Source organism: Globicephala melas, chromosome 2 (genome assembly GCF_963455315.2).
Source record: "Globicephala melas chromosome 2, mGloMel1.2, whole genome shotgun sequence".
In the NCBI taxonomy this organism is placed as follows: domain Eukaryota; kingdom Metazoa; phylum Chordata; class Mammalia; order Artiodactyla; family Delphinidae; genus Globicephala; species Globicephala melas.
Window position 1 is genome coordinate 37,846,973 of NC_083315.2, and position 17,147 is coordinate 37,864,119.

A 17,147-nucleotide genomic window follows, 5' to 3' on the forward strand; every position below is an offset into this window, starting at 1 on the left:
TGTAAGTAGGGAAGAAACTTTATATACGCTTAGCTCAGGTGACCTAGTGGTCCCCTGGGAATATAAGGAGTCCTTTCTTACTTGAGGATGCATTTTGGTACAGACTCTGAATCACTTACCTGTATGTAAGAAATGAAAGAATAGCATAGCGGGGTCAGATGCGAACCTGACAGCTTCACCTGCAGCAAAGGAGAAGGAAATCAATGTAACTGCAGGAATAAGATGCTTTCCCCGTTCCTAGGAAAGGCATTCTCAACTCACCAGCTTTTCCATATTTTTCGGAATTCCTCTGGAGTGCTGACACACCTGGAGATACTAACAAAAGATTCCAAGATTTAGCATGCCCTCCTATATAAATGTCCCATGAAACTATAGGTAGTGACTCAGTGAGCAAATGGAGTATGACTTATTGCTCTGACTGGAGAGGGAAAAGAAAATAAGCTACCATATTCATGGAGAATCCTAGACTCAAGGCTTCCTTTTTCCCCTCCTCTAAGCTCCAAAGCTTCCCAGACAGCAGGTAATAAAGGGTTTCTGTTTCTGACTTGTTCTGTTTATTGCTTTAAAAATCCTTCAGGCTGGTAGTCCCTGTATCTAGAAAACCAATGACTTTGCTGTTTTTGCTTTAGAAAAAGCCAATAAAGATTAGAGGTTCTCAGTATTTCTACCACAGAAGCTTAGTAGCCATACCTTGTAGCCTGAGCTGCACCTTCTCAGAAATGGCCACACTGCTGTTTGGGTACATGGTGTGAGGCGGTCTACTATCTTTCTTGGGTTGTCTGTGCCTTTCTAAGTATTTAATGTGGGTCGTTGCTAGAATCAGAACTAAATTACCTAGTTCTTATCACTCTCTGAATGTCTGCTGAGAATCAAAATATTGCAAGTACAAAAAGAATTTCTTGTTAACAGATACTAAGAAGCATTAACTTAAACCCAGGGCAAGTTATGCCTTTTATTTTTAAAAAATAGACTTATTCCCTACCCTAGTACCTGACCTGTGAGGCATTTAACACTCACTTGTTAAAGGAACAAACACCTTGTCAGTGCCCAGACTGGTCTGCAATAGTCTAATTTTTTGTGCAACTGGAATCAGATTAAGTTCTATAGCTATAGTTTAGACTGAGCCTTAGAAGGTGTTTGAAGAGGCATTTACTCTCCATCAGGTGCTACATACTCATATGCTAAAGAAACAAGGGCCTCTAAAAAGAGATTTAGAATTATGCCTCAACTGTTATTTCTGGGCCTGTGGAGACGGCTGTCACCTACTGATCAAACCATCACTTGCAAAGATGTAGGCAAGAGCTCTCTGCACAGGGGCATTCTGCAGCAGGGGGTAATGTCCTGGCTGGGTGGGACGGAATGATAGTAGTGACTGTCTCTCCAATACTCACATATCTGACAAGCGCTGTAAGAATGGTGTACATTTTGCAAAGGTCCTTTAATAAGGTGTCCACACAGCTGCCTGATGGCAGGGCTGTCTGCACCAGCTCGTGGAAAAATGTAAGCAGAGTTCCCAATTGTATGATGATGGCTTTCTCAATGGGATGATTTGGTAGGGTTGCCTGAGAAGAGGCTTCTTCTGAAAGGAAAGGAAACTGGCATATTCAAACCCAACTGGCCTTATTTTCTAGTTCAAGTGAAAGAGATTTAGAAACCAACAAAACATCATTAACTAGGAAGTCTGTAGGGAAAATGAGCATGTATTTAATTCATCATGCAGAATACATTAATAATCATGCTGTCATAAGGCACACTACCTTCTACTTCCTTCATTACTTTGGAAATCTAGCACAAACAAACAGAGCTCAGTGTATCTGCTTTTATGCAGTCCTCCAGTTCAGATTTTAGTTAACTTACCTGGTATAATTTCTTGGCTCACTTGTCCCTTAAGCTTGGTGATTAGCCAGTCCACTTCTTCTAGGACCTTCTCAGCCTGACTCAGAAGAAGTAACTGTGAAAGAAAAGAATGCCTGGCATGGCTCATTGCACACAGCTGCTGGTGTAATATGATAACCATGGCCACCTGCGGGTGGGTTACAGGCCTCAGGAGGCGAGCCACTATAATTCACTCTTCACAGGGAATAAAATGGAAGGTAAGACAAGGCTATTTCCAAAGGGTCGGGGATCAACACTTACACAGACAGTAGGGGCAGCTGTTCTCAAATTCACCACTGCAAAGTGGTTTGTTTTCTCCACTTCTACATCCTGGGGAGGGAAAGAGAGGTGAGATATGACAGTAAGGCTGTTCCCCTGGCCTCTATCCCCAACTCAGGGTGTTGTATTAAAGGCTCACTATGGTACCTGGTCTATGTCTCCAAGATGTCCATGGATATCCTGGGACAAGTCACGCAGCAGGGTCACAGGACTCTTACACAAAACATGGAGGCTGAAGAGCAAATTCATCAAGCCCTTGCAAAATGAGGCATCCTCTAGGAGTGGGAAGGAAAGAAAAGCTAAGTTATAATCCAAGTCAGTCCTTTGGCGGGTGTGGGGTGCCTAACTGGAACATGTAGCTCGTCATATTTCAGGCACAATATCCCTGTGCTGCACACATTCCAATCAAGGCAGCTCTCCCACAAAGGTGCACTTCTATCCACGAGTCCAAACAAGGGAGATGTTTCCCATTATTAGTCACTATCACTGCATAACGAGCACACAGGTCAAGAAATAGAACACTACCAGCACCCCAGAACTGCCCCCTCCCCCCACCAAGGAAACTGTTATTCTGCCTTGTAACTGTAATCCAGTTTTGTCTGATTTTGAACTTTATCTAAATGGAATCGTACAGTAAGTACTCTTTTATCTGTCTGTTGTCTTTTGTTGAATGTTATGTGTGTGAGATTCCTCCATGTTGTGTGTCAGTGGAGTTTGTTCATTCTCATTACAGTATTCCACTGTGTGTATACAGCACAATCCCTTGATCCATTCTACTGCTGATGAATGTTTGGGTTCGATTTTGCCTATCAGAATAGTGCTGCTGTGAGAATTCTTCCACCTATTTTTGCTGGGAGTGGAACTGCTGGATCATAAGCATATGTTTAATTTTAGTAGTTAGATATTGCTAAACAGTTTTCCAGAGTGGTTATACCAACTTACAGCTCCAGTAGCAGTGAACGAGAGGTTCAACTGCTCTATATTCTTACCAACACTTGGTACTGGCATTGTGTGTGGTTTTTTCATTTTGGCCACTCTGGTGAATTTTCTAAATGTTGTTTGGTGGTGATAATTTTATATAAAGCCTAAAAGGAAACATGTCAGGAAACTTACCCCAGCTGTTTTCCTTGCAAATCTTAGTTGTCCAGGATAACATCTGCACAAACTAGAGATCATTCAGATATTACAGAAACATGCCAAAAGACAGACCTAGGTGTTGCCAGACTAAAAGAGCCCTAGACCTTTCCAAGTCTAAGCAAATCACCTGCTAAAACACGTGCCTGGATCTAAAGTGGTAGTAATCTACTAAAAATAGCATAAAAATAAGTCCAAAGTTATGAGAAGACTTATTGATACTTTTCTCAAATATAGCATATGACTCAATTCTCAATGCCCTCATTAAGGGCCAAAGGTCCTGGGGTCTGGGCTCTTACCCTTTGAGCTTCCTCTGCCCCTACCACCACAGTCTAGGGCTAAAGTACCCTTTTTCCTCTTCCCATGCCCCACATTCTCTGCATTTGAGACATCTTTAAGGATAGTAAGCTAACAGAGGTGCAGGAGAGTAAGATCCTGGCCATAGTGATAGTTGAATTAGCTATTAGGAGCCAAGAGGCCATAGGAGGTTAAAAGGGAGGAGGGATAAAAAAAAAAAAAAAGAAGAAGAAAGAAAAAGAATAGTTCAGGGAAGCTTAAGGTCTTGGGATAGTAGGTCCTATGTTGCCAGATACACACTCAGCTTTCTGCTTCAGCAGTTGTTTGGGATAGGCTTTCAGCCACAAAGGCACTGAAATGCCGTGATACTTAAGAGTAAAACAATGATTAAGAATCTAGTTTTTGGGGCTTCCCTGGTGGCGCAGTGGTTGAGAGTCCGCCTGCCGATGCAGGGGACGCGGGTTTGTGCCCCTGTCCGGGAAGATCCCACGTGCCGCGGAGCGGCTGGGCCCGTGAGCTATGGCCACTGAGCCTGCGCGTCCGGAGCCCGTGCTCCGCAACGGGAGAGGCCACGGCAGTGAGAGGCCCGCGTATCACAAAAAAAAAAAAAAAAAAAAAAAAAGAATCTAGTTTTTGATCTGTTGGGGAAAAAGATCAATTTAGAGGCTAACTGAAAGCTCTCTGTGAACTGATATAAAAAGTTTCCAGAATACAGTGATTACTGTAGAATACTGATTTCCAGAATACAGTATTAAATGAAACAAATAAATAAAGCAGGATGCTGAACAAGCTTTTGTGTGAAGAGGGTAGGGTCAGGAATAAGAATCTATATTCATATTGCTGTATAGGAATAAAAAACTCTTTACATAAGAAACTAAAAGAAGATTATTTACTTATCGGGGGAAAAGAAGAACTGAACAGATGGAGGACATGAATAGAAGGGAGACCATTTCCTGTAAATCTTTTTATAATTTCTGGTTTTCAAATCATACAACTTTATTACCCATTCAAAATTAAATTAAAAAATTTTAAACAGACTACCTGAAGTTACGAGGGGGTACGTGATGAAAATTAAATTTAAAAAATTTCCTGTTTATATTAGCCTTTCCAAATCTATTTATTTTCCCTCAGATGTCACCATGTTCCAATTCTCTGTCCGTGTTTCCTTCCTAATCCTGGGCTCCTTGCAGCAAAAGTAGCAATATGAAAGAATGAAGCTGAAAGTAAAGTGCAGATGCGTTGTTTGGATCTAGGATGACATAAGTGACAAAAGCATTTTCTTTGGGCTACCTGGAACTAGGACAACAGGAAAATCAAGTCTGCTTTCCAGTGCTCAAACACCATAACACACAGGGCTGGTCTGGCTAGTGCTTCCTAAAGCAAGGCCTTACACAAGGAGGCTTGCATCTTAGCACTCCAACTTGTCTCCTCACAGATCAGGAAGGAGGTGTGGTAGAACCACACAGCCCTAGGCTCTCAAGGACTCTCTTTATCATCCTCTAGGGAAATCACTCCTGAATGGAACAGACCCACAAAATGTGGCACTTCTCTTATTCTGTATGTGTGAATGCTCATGTGGGTACATACATTCTTCGTGTATGTGTGCAGACCCATACACATATACCTAAAACCTGTCTGGGCAGAACTGATTCTGTTTTAGGACTATGATCATGCTTTCTGACTTATCACCTTTTGTTGAATCTCTCCCAAACTCAGTACCAGCTAACCTTGATGACAAAGTTAACTGCTGAATGTCAGCTACCTTCTTGATAATTAACATACTTTCATTTTAGAAAAGAAGAGAAAACACCAGGAGTGGGGAAAAACCCACATTAAGAAGGCTGAACTCCACAGATAAACAAGATTTTTTCTGTAGTGCTTACTGCTTACCCTTGACAGTGGCCAAACAAACAAAAGCAGTAATTATAACACGATAGAAACATTATGTTGCGAAAGGTACATCTTATACATCTTATATTAATTCAGAAGCATAACTGAATATATTATTTTAAATAAGCCAGATTTCAAGCAGACATTTAGATATATACTTTAGGACGTAATACTCCCCATCTTCTGAGGGATGCTAAGTGGGAGTGAATGAGTGGTACTCATACCTGAGTGGAGGAGGGCTCCAGCAGCTTGGACAAATTGGAGAGAACAGTGACGAGTAGGAGGGCTTCTTTGCTGTTAAAGTCTTCTTCTTGGCTGCTAAGTATATTCAACAAGGACCTCTGAGAAAGGAAAAATATACACAGAAACATTAGCAGACATGTTACTAACAGGGAGAAGAGACATCTACCTGGAGATTCCTAAGGCTGGGACAGAAAGGATTCAAAAACAACAAAAATCCGGGGCTTCCCTGGTGGCGCAGTGCTTGAGAGTCCGCCTGCCGATGCAGGGGATAGGGGTTCGTGCCCTGGTTCGGGAAGATCCCACATGCCGCGGAGCTGCTGGGCCCGTGAGCCATGGCCGCTGAGCCTGTGCGTCCGGAGCCTGTGCTCCGCCAACGGGAGAGGCCACAACAGTGAGAGGCCCGCATACCGCAAAAACACCAAAAATCCAAGAGGATAAAAGCTGAAAATAAACCTGGATTGAATAGGTGGTTTCTTACCCTGTTTCTGATTCTAAGTCTAAGTGTTCTCTTGAGAACTATGGACTCCTTCTCCAACCCCCTGCCAAATGTACATCAGGAATGAATTGTGCACCCAGTTTTTTTTTCTCTTTGTTTTGGCCGTGCCACACAGCTTGCGGGATCTTAGTTCTTTAACCAGGGATTGAACCCGGGCCCATGGCAGTGAAAGCACTGAGTCCTATCCATTGCACCGCCAGGGAATTCCCGTGCACCCAGTTTTGGGTGGTTCGCAACTCCCTGAAGCCCATCCACTGACCTCAGGGCTAGACCACGCCCCAATGCTGGTATTCCCTCACCACCTGAAACACTGTATTTTGTCTGTTAGTCTCTTCCCACTATAATGTAAGCTCTGTGAGGGTAGGGTTTTGTCTCTTTTATCCCTTGCTATATCGTCAGCACCTGGAACAGTCCCTGGCATATAATAGGAACTTTAAAATTATGTATTAAAGAAATCTTCTGTGATAAAAGATTCTGATATTGTGACAACTAGTGGTTAGAAACTAATAGGAGAGACTTCCCTGGTGGCGCAGTGGTTAGGAGTCCACCTGCTAATGCAGAGGACACGGGTTCGAGCCCTGGTCCAGGAAGATCCCACATGCTGCAGAGCAACTAGGCCCGTGAGCCACAACTACTGAAGCCCGCGCACCTAGAGGCCATACTCCGTAGCAAAGAGAAGCCACCACAATGAGAGGTCCGTGCACCATGACGAAAAGTAGCCCCCACGCTCTGCAACTAGAGAAAGCCCATGGGCAGCAAAGAAGACCCAACACAGCCATAAATAAATAAATTTAAAAAAGAAACTAATAGGCTTCACTGTCCAGTCTTTATGCAATCTGACGGACAATGCCAAATTACATTTGCATGCATTAATGGGCTCCTGGCTGTCTCTCTGTATCAGCTCAAACAGTGATTCTTAGAGGCAATGACTCCTGCAGGTTGGGGTGGCTTAAATACACATCCTTCCTAGAATCCTTTCAAATGCATTCTCTCTCATTCTAAGAGCTCTGTCTTGTTGCTTGAATGATGACCCAGAAGAAATTCCTGTTCTACTTGCTCACTGTCTGCCCATTCTCACCAGCTGGCCCTGCTAACAGTCCCTTTCCAAGGACCCTCACAAAGTACTGCAGTTTCCCAGGCTTCTCACCTGAAACTGCCGGATCTGGAATGCTGCTCTTTGAGTGACACTGACTTCCACCTCTTCCTCCTTATCTGTGGCATCTAGGAAAGGAAAAGAACTCTATCTTCTTTGAAATGGGCTTGGGCTTTTTTTTTGCCTTTTCATACTAAAATTTTAGGAAGCCAAAAAAGTCTGGAGGCAGATTTAATTATATTCCTAACATTCTGCAATTTCTTAATACTATATTCCATTTTCCAGTCACTGTTTGTGAATAAATGTAATCCAGTAAGTGTCAATTCTGAATCCACTAGATGTCACTCCTTACCAACATTAGGACTTCTCAGGTGTCCTCTGGTAGGTTAACAACTAGAATCAAGAGGTTTGGTTAAGAAAGACAAACTCAGAGCCAATTTATCAAAATTGAAATGCCCACCCAGAGCCCTGAGAAACTGATGTATCTTGGGCTGGTAGAACTGTTGCACGACACTGAATATTTTCTGCAAACCCTCCAAGCACAGTAGCGAGATGCTCTTTCCTTTCTCTTTCTTTCCCGACTCTTCCACTGAAGTAGGAATTGAAGTGTATCTCCAAAGCAAGACCCTGGGGAAAAGTGATTTTATTTTCAAAGTCAGGTTCACTAAGGTACAATTTACATACCGTAAAATTCCCATCCTATAGATGTATAGTTCTATAAATTTTGACTAACTTACACAGTTGTGTACTCAGCCCCACAATCAAGATATTTCCATTACCCCAAAAGTTCCCATGTGCTCCTTTGTAATCAATTATTTCTCCTCGATTTTGCAAGCAACCACTGGTCTGTTTCCTGTCCCAGTGGCTTTACTATTTACAAACTATCATATAAAAATGGTATCATTCATTATGCAGCCTTTAGAATCTGGCTTTGCTAACAGCATATGCTTTTGAGATTCACCTATGTTGCTGCATGTATTGGTAATTTGTCCCATTTTATTGCTGAGTAGTACTCCAGGGTATGGATGTACCACAGCTTACCCATTCACCAATTTATCCATCCATCTATTGACAGACTTCTGGGTTGTTCCCAGATTTTGCTGTTACAGATAAAGCTGCCATATACAAACCTTTGTATCAACATCTACTTTCATTTCTTTTGGGTAAATACCTAAGAGTGGGGTGGGAATATCATATGGTAGGTGTGTGCTTAACTTCTTAAGAAACCGCCAAACTATTTTCCAAAGTGGCTGCACCATTTACATTTCTGTCAACAGTGTGTAAGAGTTCAAATTCTTCCACATCTGTGACAACACTCTAGTATGGTCAATCTAAACTTTTAGGCATTCTAACAGGTGTTTACTGATATCTCATTGTGATTTTAATTTGCATTTACCTAGTGTTTAATTATGTTGACCATCCTTTTGGGTTCTTATTTGCCATCTATACATCTTCTTTGGTAAAGTGTTCAAGTATTTTACCCATTTTGCAATTTGATTGTTTTCTTAACAAGTTTAAGAGTTCTTTATATACTCTGGTTACCAGTCCATCATCAGACATGTGTTTTGCAAATATTCTCTCATCTGTGGCTTGTCTTTTCATTTCCTTAAGAGTGTTTTTCAAAGAACAGAGTTAAATTTTTTAAAAATATCAACTGTGCTTCTGGTATTTCATCTAAGAAATTTTTACCTAAAACAAGGTTGCAAAGCCTTTTCTGTCTTCTAGATGTTTTACAATATTTGGTTTTACATTTATGTCTCTGATCCATTTCAAGTCAACTTTTTGTATATAACATGAGAAATGGATAAAAGATTCATTTTTTCACATATTCATGTCCAACTGTTCCAAAACTACTTGTTGAAAAGACTTTTCTTTCTCCATTGTCAAAAGTCAAGACCATACTTGTGTGGATCAATTCTGAACCATCTATTTCTGTTCCATTGATTCTAGCAATACCACACTACCTTAAACACAACTTTATAGTAAGACTTGAAATCACATAGTGGGAGTCCTCTAACTTTGTTGTTTTATTTCACATTTTAGTTACTTTAGGTCCTTTACTTTTCCATATAAGTTTTAGAATAATCTTGTCAATTCCTACAATAAAGCTTGATAGGATTTTGATTGGTATTGTGTTGAATCTATGGAATAATTTGGGAATAATTCACACCTTGACACACTGAATCATCCAATCCCTGGACACTGTATGTCTTTCCATTTACTTGGGACTTCTTTGATTTCTTTCATTAATGTTTTATAGTTTTCATCACATCAATCTTGCATGTTTTTGAGATTTATCACTAAGTAGTTTTCATTTTGTGACACTATAGTAAATGGTAGTTTTTAAAATTTCAATTTCCAGTTGTTCACCACTAGTATGTACATAAAAATACAGTTTTCGAAAAAACTGACCTTGAATCCTGCAACCTTATTAAACTTACTTAATAGATCTAGTGGCTTTAAAAATAATTCTTTGGAAATTTTTATGTAGACAACTATGTCTATAAAGACAGTGTTATTCTTTCTTTTTCAATCTTTTGTCTTTTATTTCTTTTTCCTGTCTTACTGCACTGACTAGGACCACCTCCAGTATGATTTTGAATAGTAGTGGTGAAAGCACAAGGGGGAAAGCACTGAGTCTTTCTTCATTAAGTATGCTGTTAACTATAGGGTTTTTGTGGATATCCTTTATTAGACTGAGAAAATTCTTTCATTCCTGGTTTGCCAAGAGATTTTTTTTTTTTTTTAGATGTCGGGGGTAGGAGTTGATTAATTAATTAATTTATTTTTGCTGTGTTGGGCCTTCGTTTCTGTGCGAGGGCTTTCTCTAGTTGTGGCAAGCAGGGGCCACTCTTCATCACAGTGCGTGGGCCTCTCACTACCGCGGCCTCTCTTGTTGTGGAGCACAGGCTCCAGATGTGCAGGCTCAGTAGTTGTGGCTCACGGGCCTAGTTGCTCTGCGGCATGTGGGATCCTCCCAGACCAGGGCTCGAACCCGTGTCCCCTGCATTAGCAGGCAGATTCTCGACCACTGCGCCACCAGGGAAGCCCTTGTCAAGAGATTTTATCATGGTTTATGTTGAATTCTGATTGCCTGCATCTACTGGGATGAACATATGGTTTTTTCTTTAGTCTGTTGACATGGTGAATTACACTGATTGATTTACAAATTTTGAGCCAACGTTGCATCCTGGGAAAAATTCCACTTAAATGATAAGTTATTCTTCTTATAAACTGTTGGGATGAATTTGCTAATTTTTTTACATCTATATGCATGAGAGAATTTGGTCTGTACTTTTCTTATTAATGTCTTTGGCTGGATTTGGTATCAAGGTAATTAACACTGGTCTTATGAGTTGGGACATGTTCCCTCCTCCATTTTCTGGAAGAGTCTGCATAAATTGGTGTTATTTCCTAAAATGTTTGGTAGAATTCAACGGTGGAGACATGCAGGTCTGCGGTTTTTGTTGAGGGAAAATTTTGAATCACAAATGCAATTTCTTTAATAGAGATAGGATTACTCAGGTTACCTATTTTTTCTTGAGTGAGGTTTAAAGAAATTTGTGCATTTAAGTTATGAAGTTTATTGGCATAAAGTTAACCTTCTGTTATGAATTTTTAATATGTGTAGAATCAGTAGTGATGTCTCCTCTTCCTCATATACCTGGTATTTGTAATTTGTGTCTTCTTTTCCTGGTCAGTCTGGCTAAAGTTTATTGAATTTATTGATCTCAACTAGATTTTGGTCTCATTTTCTCTATTGTTTTTGCTTTCTTTTAAAAAAAAAAATTATTTATTTATTTGGCTGCATTGGGTCTTAGTTACGGCACGTGGGATCTTTGTTGCAGCATGTGGAATCTTTCATTGCGGCACATGGGCTCTAGTTGTGGTGCGTGGGCTCAGTAGTTACAGCACAGGCTTAGTTGTCCTGAGGCATGTGGGATCTTAGTTCCCCAACCAGGGATCAAACCTGCATTCCCCTGCATTGGAAGACAGATTCTTAACCACTGGACAACTAGGGAAGGCCCCTGTTTTTATTTTCAATGATTCTACTTTTGTCTTTATTATTTCCTTCCTTTTGCTCACTTTCATTTTAACCTGATCTTCTATTTTCTTAATGTAAAAGCCTACATTAGAGATTTCAGATTTCTTTCTAATATAAACACTGATTGTTCTAAATTTCTACCTAGACACTGCTTTAGCTGGACCATACAAAATTTGGCACGCTCAAATGTTCATCTTCATTAAGATATTTTAAAATTTCTGACTTTCTCTTTGACTATGGGTTATTTAGAAATGCATTTAATTTCCAAATATACGGGGATTATCCGCCTATTTTTGTTACTGCTTTCTTGTTTAATTCTGTTGTGGTCAGAGAACACGCTGATTTCTATTTTAAAAATTTGTTAAGTTTGTTTTATGGCCCAAAATATTGGTCCATCTTGATGAATGTACCATAAGCACATGAAAGGAACGTGTATTTTGAAACTTATTTAATGTTCTATAATGTCAATTAAATCAAGCTGGATGATAGTGTTGTTCAAGTCTTCCACATCCTCCCTGATTTTCTATCTATTTCTACTGATTACCAAGAGAGGTAGATTATTATTTGTATATTTCTCCTTCAGTTCTATCCATTTTTGCTTCAAGTATTTCGAAGCTCTGTTGTTAGGTACATATACATTTAAAATTGTTATATCTACTTGATAAATTATTTAGTCATTATGTAATATCCCTCTTTATTCCTGGTAACAGAATAACGTTTTACATGTGACTAACAATCCACACCAAAATATGACTAGGAAAAAGAACCCAATATAGTGACTGTACTTTCACCTTTAGGGCAATGCCCAACCTCAAACCCACCTTCATCCCCACCCCCAATTTCTTCTCTTGGAGACTCCACAGCAAGTGGAAACGGTTTCTAAGGGTGAGTGGGGCTTACCGAGTTATGTCACAGAGGTTGTGAAAGACCTTCTCTGGGTTTTTGCCATCAGGGCCACTCACATGCCCCATTTCCTTTAGTTGCTGTACCTTCTGCAGAGCCACACTCACTGCATAGCGCATAAACTCATTGCTGGACCTTAGAACAGACAGGCTCTCTTCATGACTTTGGGTACTGTCCCTAGAGAGAGAAAAAGAGAAAGATTCCTCTACAGCTATTGGGACCTGGAATTAGGTTTTCTAGAGACTGTTCAGGGTAATAGTACAGAGCAAGCTCTAAATGACAGACTCTAAGCAGCCCATGCCAGAGTCACTGCCATGGCTGTCCTACAAATATCATTCTCAGTGTTACCTCACTTTCTCCCCCTCCCCCACTCCTTTAACTCTGATGAAATTTAAATGTCTTAGTTTTCTTTAGTGGTTTTTTGTTGTTGTTATTCTTCTGTTTTTTGGGGGGTTTTTTGCGGTACGCGCGCCTCTCACTGTTGTGGCCTCTCCCGTTGCAGAGCACAGGCTCCAGACGCGCAGGCTCAGCGGCCATGGCTCATGGGCCCAGCCACTCCGTGGCACGTGGGATCCTCCCGGACTGGGGCATGAACCCGTGTCCCCTGCATCGGCAGACGGACTCTCAACCACTGCGCCACCAGGGGAGCCCCTTTGTTTTTTTTAATTCAGGTTTTTCTTTCTTCTTTTTTTATCTGTTAGCGTGTTTGAGCTACTTAGGTTGATTTTCTTAGAACACATTGTTGGAATTCATCCTATTTTTTCATTCACTAGTCCATTGTTTCTGATTTTTCCTTTAATAATTCAAAGTATCTCTTTAATGCCTAGGTAGGATTGTTCTGCCTTCATTTCAAGAAAATTACAAACCTCCTACCTTACTTCTTACTGTATATGTGCTAAGAACTGTGTGAATCCAAGCTAGGTAATATCAGTGAGCCTGGGTAGGTATTTTTATCTTCACCACACTGCTGTCTTTAAGCACTCTGTTAGAACCTTACCTGAAAAGAGCGGTGAGAAGATCAGACACAAATTTCATGGACAAAAAACTATCATTTGTTTTGTTGGCCATTTTAGTTTTGCCTTTACCAGCTTTTTCATTAAGGATGTCAGAGAGTTCCTTGTAACACATAAATAAGCTCAGAACGTCCTCAAACTTATTCTTACTGTGTAAAAAAGAAAAAGAGACCATCAAGGACAAGCATCAGAATATTGTGGTTTATTTTCACAAACAGTAATAAAGAAATCACAATGCTTTAGATGTCATAGTTTAGACCCAACATTACAAATGAATGGATCTTCATTAACACAGCACTCCCAGGTCATACCAATCTGGGTTATTTCTTTTCTTCCCTTATTTATACCAGTCACTGCAGAGAATGAAAGTTCAATACTACCACCAATCAAAATTTCTCTGTTAAAATCAGGAGTTCTTATGTTCAGGGTCTGGGGAATTTTGAATACATTAAAGCCTGCTGGAGGGACAAAATTCACCAGCCTCTTTGGCATATGCTTTGGTGTTCCCTGGTAGAAAGAACATAGATTGGTTTTAGGCTACATGTCCATTAATAGATAGTGTATGGTCTGTGGTCTGTTCATTCCTAGCATATTGTGTTAAAAAAACACACACACACACACACATAAAATGAACTACAAGTAGAGTCACAGCAATACCTTACCTGAAATTACTTACAGAGAAATTATATTCTATTAGAACCTCACAAACTCCCATAACAAGAAAAGCACAGATATTGTTTTTGATGCCAATACCAGTGCTCTGAGAAAAATCTGCTGATTTGTCCTAAAAAACAGAAGATAAAATTAATAAGCTACTAAAAACCTCCATTATTCAACACAGCTGAGACTTAGCAATTACCAGTTCAAAGTCCTCTAGTTCACTCTTAATCATTCTACTAGTAATAGACTCCAACATATCATCTAAGTCTTGGTAGAATCCCTCTTCTTCCTCCTCCTCTTCTTTCTGCTGTAGGGGCATCACTCTACTCTTATACCAGGCCAAACAGTGTTGAATACAACAAAGCAGACAATCCTGCAGAAGAAAATAATAATTGAATATTCTTATTAAAGGATAACCTATGAAGCTGTTGATAATCAACAAATAATCCTTATCTATAAGGCTAAAGTAAGTTATTCATTAGCATCACAAGTTAAGTCAATCTGGATTAACAAAACTGGAAAAAAAATAATTGAACTAACAGAGGCATTGTTTTCTGGCCTTTCCCAAAGGCACTGGCTTCATAAGTAGCTGACACCTAAGAATGCAACATCAGATGTGCTGCCTCTGATTTGGTACGAACACCATGGAGCCAGGCTGTGAAATTAAATCCTCTCTAGCTCCTTTGAGTCACAGAGGCTATTCTAAAGATAGGGGTTTATGTTGAGGGAATCTTTGGGAGACCAATCTTTAGCATCTCTGATCCAGGCTGAGGACATCTGTTATAAGTCACTTGGGATGAGACAGTTTCAGTTTTTATCTTTTCTTCTCTTTCTGAGGCTAGACAACTAGAATAGAAAACCAACCTGTCCTAGTTCCTCTGAAGGTTCGACAGAATGCCAATTCTAGCTCAGCCTAAATCATATACCCCAGACTAATGAAGCAGGTCCCCTGGGTTCATCTGCTTCTGGGTGACCTCCTTCTCTCCATTCTAAACTATATTTATTTAGTATATGTAATCAAAGAGCCATGAACGGGAGATAAAATGCTCCTTGGGAGAAACAATGGATGCCTTGATTTAGTAAAGTGCTGACATGCAGATATCTTACCAAGAAAACCAAGGTGAAGATGGGTCAGAAAAGATAAGCAGTTAAGAGTTAAGAGTAAAAATTCATTGGGAGTACCAGGAAGAGCGCTTCACAGGGGAAGGTATCTGTTTCTGAAGATCAACCATATCAACAGGGCTGATAGTTTTACTTAAGAGTAAAAATAATGGTTCTGGAAGGAGGGAAAAAAGTCTCACCAGTGGTTCCTGTAGAGAGATCTGATCTCCTTGGGTCAGAATACAAGCTTCTAATTTCAGAGGTGGCAGCATATCAGGTTCCGGCTCATAGAATTGTTTTAACTGTGTATGGTAAGGAAAAAGATACCATGGCTCATGAATGTTTTTCACTTTTTTAGCGGGTCAAGCTAATGGCACCTTTAATGCTTTCTAAGACATTATTTCCCTACTGTCCAAAGAACACTGCAGCAAAATTTGTGTTGCTTTGACTCAACCATATCCTTTGCCCTTGCTTTAGGTACTGTACCAACTGAGATCTTCTTTCCTATTTCCACTTCATAACCTCTCCTATAAAACATCATACTCTCTCACACCAATTCCTAAATTTGTATAGGCAATCAGCATTTTCAGTATAGCTTGAAGGTTAAGAATATAGGCTCTAGAGTCAGACTGGCTGAGTCTAAAATCCCAGTACCACCACTTATTAATTCAATAAAGGTATCCATGCCTTGGTTCCTCATCTGTGAAATGAGGATATTTATTAATATAAATGTATAAATTCGTATAAGGATTAAACATGCTAACATATGTAAGGAGCTTCAAATACTACTTGGCACATAACAGAGCTCAAAAAACTGTTAGTTAACTCAGCCATAAAAAAGAATGAAATAATGCCATTTACAGCAACAAAGATGGACCCAGAGATCATACTAAGTCAGACTGAGAAAGACAAATACTATATGATATCACTTACATATGGAATCTAAAATACGAGACAAATGAATTTACTTACAAAACAAATAGACTCACAGACACAGAAAACAAACTTATGGCTGCCAAAGGGAAAAGAGGCAGTATAAATTATGACTTTGGGATTAGCAAATACCAACTACTGTATATAAGATACATAAACAACAAGATCCTACAGTATAGCACAGGGAACTATACTGAACATCCTGTACTAAATCATAATGGAAAAGAATATGAAAAAGAATATATATATAACTGAATCACTTTGCTGTACACCAGAAACTAATACAACATTGTAAATCAACTATACTTCCATTAAAAAAAAGGTTATCATTTTTTTTTTAACTTTTGGAGTCTGTAGAATTTTACAGGTCCACATACTAACCTAAGTTGGTCTATGCCTTCAGTCATCATTTGCGATGTTAAATGTGCAAATGTAGATGGACTGATCATTACAGTTTGATAGATACAGTATACCAGGATACAAATTTTATATAGGATCAGGTCCAAGGCCCACTGAAAAGCTTTCGATGAATAGTATAGGACCTCCCAATAATTTCTCCATATCTGAGACCGTACTTTCAAATGGAGCTTCGTTAGCAGAATTATCACAAAGCAATGGCATAAAAAGGACGGAGAGGGAGAGGGAGAGAAAGAGCAGTTCCATTTATAGCAAAATGGTGGACTAGGGTTTAGAGAAATCCTCATGGTAAAGAACAGTAAATAATACTGCATTAAAAATTTTATATAGACATATTTATTAAATAGATAGCTAAGAGGAAAGGAAAAGGAAAGTAAAAAGGAATCATGAAATTAAAGACAAAGCCTAGGGTCCTCATGCGGTGGAGGTTGGATCAGAAACCTTCACATAAAGCTCGAATTCTCAGGAGATATTCTTAGTGGATAAACCTAAAAAATAAATACAGCATATGGAGGAGGATGGTAGAGGGATATGTATCTGCTTAACTGACCCCTGACTTTAGGTGAAGGGGGAAAAATGTCTCTCCTGGGACTTTCTAACCACAAGCCAGTCTCCAAACGTAGATGGGGTAGCACTCACACTACCTGTGTAGTCCGAAAAATCAAAAGCCAAAAATCTAGCTGAAAGTTTAAAGAAAGATAACATATAACTTTGAAAAAAGTTAAGGGAAAAAAAGGAAATAGAGACAATTTCAAATTTTACATAAAC

The 17,147-nt window shown here is 39.7% G+C and overlaps 1 protein-coding gene across 10 annotated transcripts in view; it reads right to left on the reverse strand.

Moving 5' to 3' along the window:
• FANCI (FA complementation group I) overlaps positions 1–17,147 on the reverse strand; it is a 76,740-nt gene that overhangs the window by 7,069 nt on the left and 52,524 nt on the right. For 8 of the 10 annotated variants that reach the window (XM_070044852.1, XM_030878647.2, XM_030878650.2 and 5 more), the window contains 15 exons: positions 15,230–15,331; positions 14,128–14,301; positions 13,931–14,052; positions 13,253–13,417; positions 12,253–12,432; positions 7,768–7,934; positions 7,362–7,435; positions 5,700–5,816; positions 3,268–3,319; positions 2,302–2,429; positions 2,137–2,205; positions 1,858–1,951; positions 1,392–1,579; positions 262–315; positions 120–179 (listed from right to left, as the gene is read on the reverse strand). In XM_070044852.1, coding sequence (XP_069900953.1) covers positions 120–179; positions 262–315; positions 1,392–1,579; positions 1,858–1,951; positions 2,137–2,205; positions 2,302–2,429; positions 3,268–3,319; positions 5,700–5,816; positions 7,362–7,435; positions 7,768–7,934; positions 12,253–12,432; positions 13,253–13,417; positions 13,931–14,052; positions 14,128–14,301; positions 15,230–15,331 — 1,746 coding nt within the window. The remainder of the gene's footprint in view (positions 1–119; positions 180–261; positions 316–1,391; positions 1,580–1,857; positions 1,952–2,136; positions 2,206–2,301; positions 2,430–3,267; positions 3,320–5,699; positions 5,817–7,361; positions 7,436–7,767; positions 7,935–12,252; positions 12,433–13,252; positions 13,418–13,930; positions 14,053–14,127; positions 14,302–15,229; positions 15,332–17,147) is intronic. The other 2 variants (XM_030878652.3, XM_060293862.2) reach the window with 2 other exon arrangements.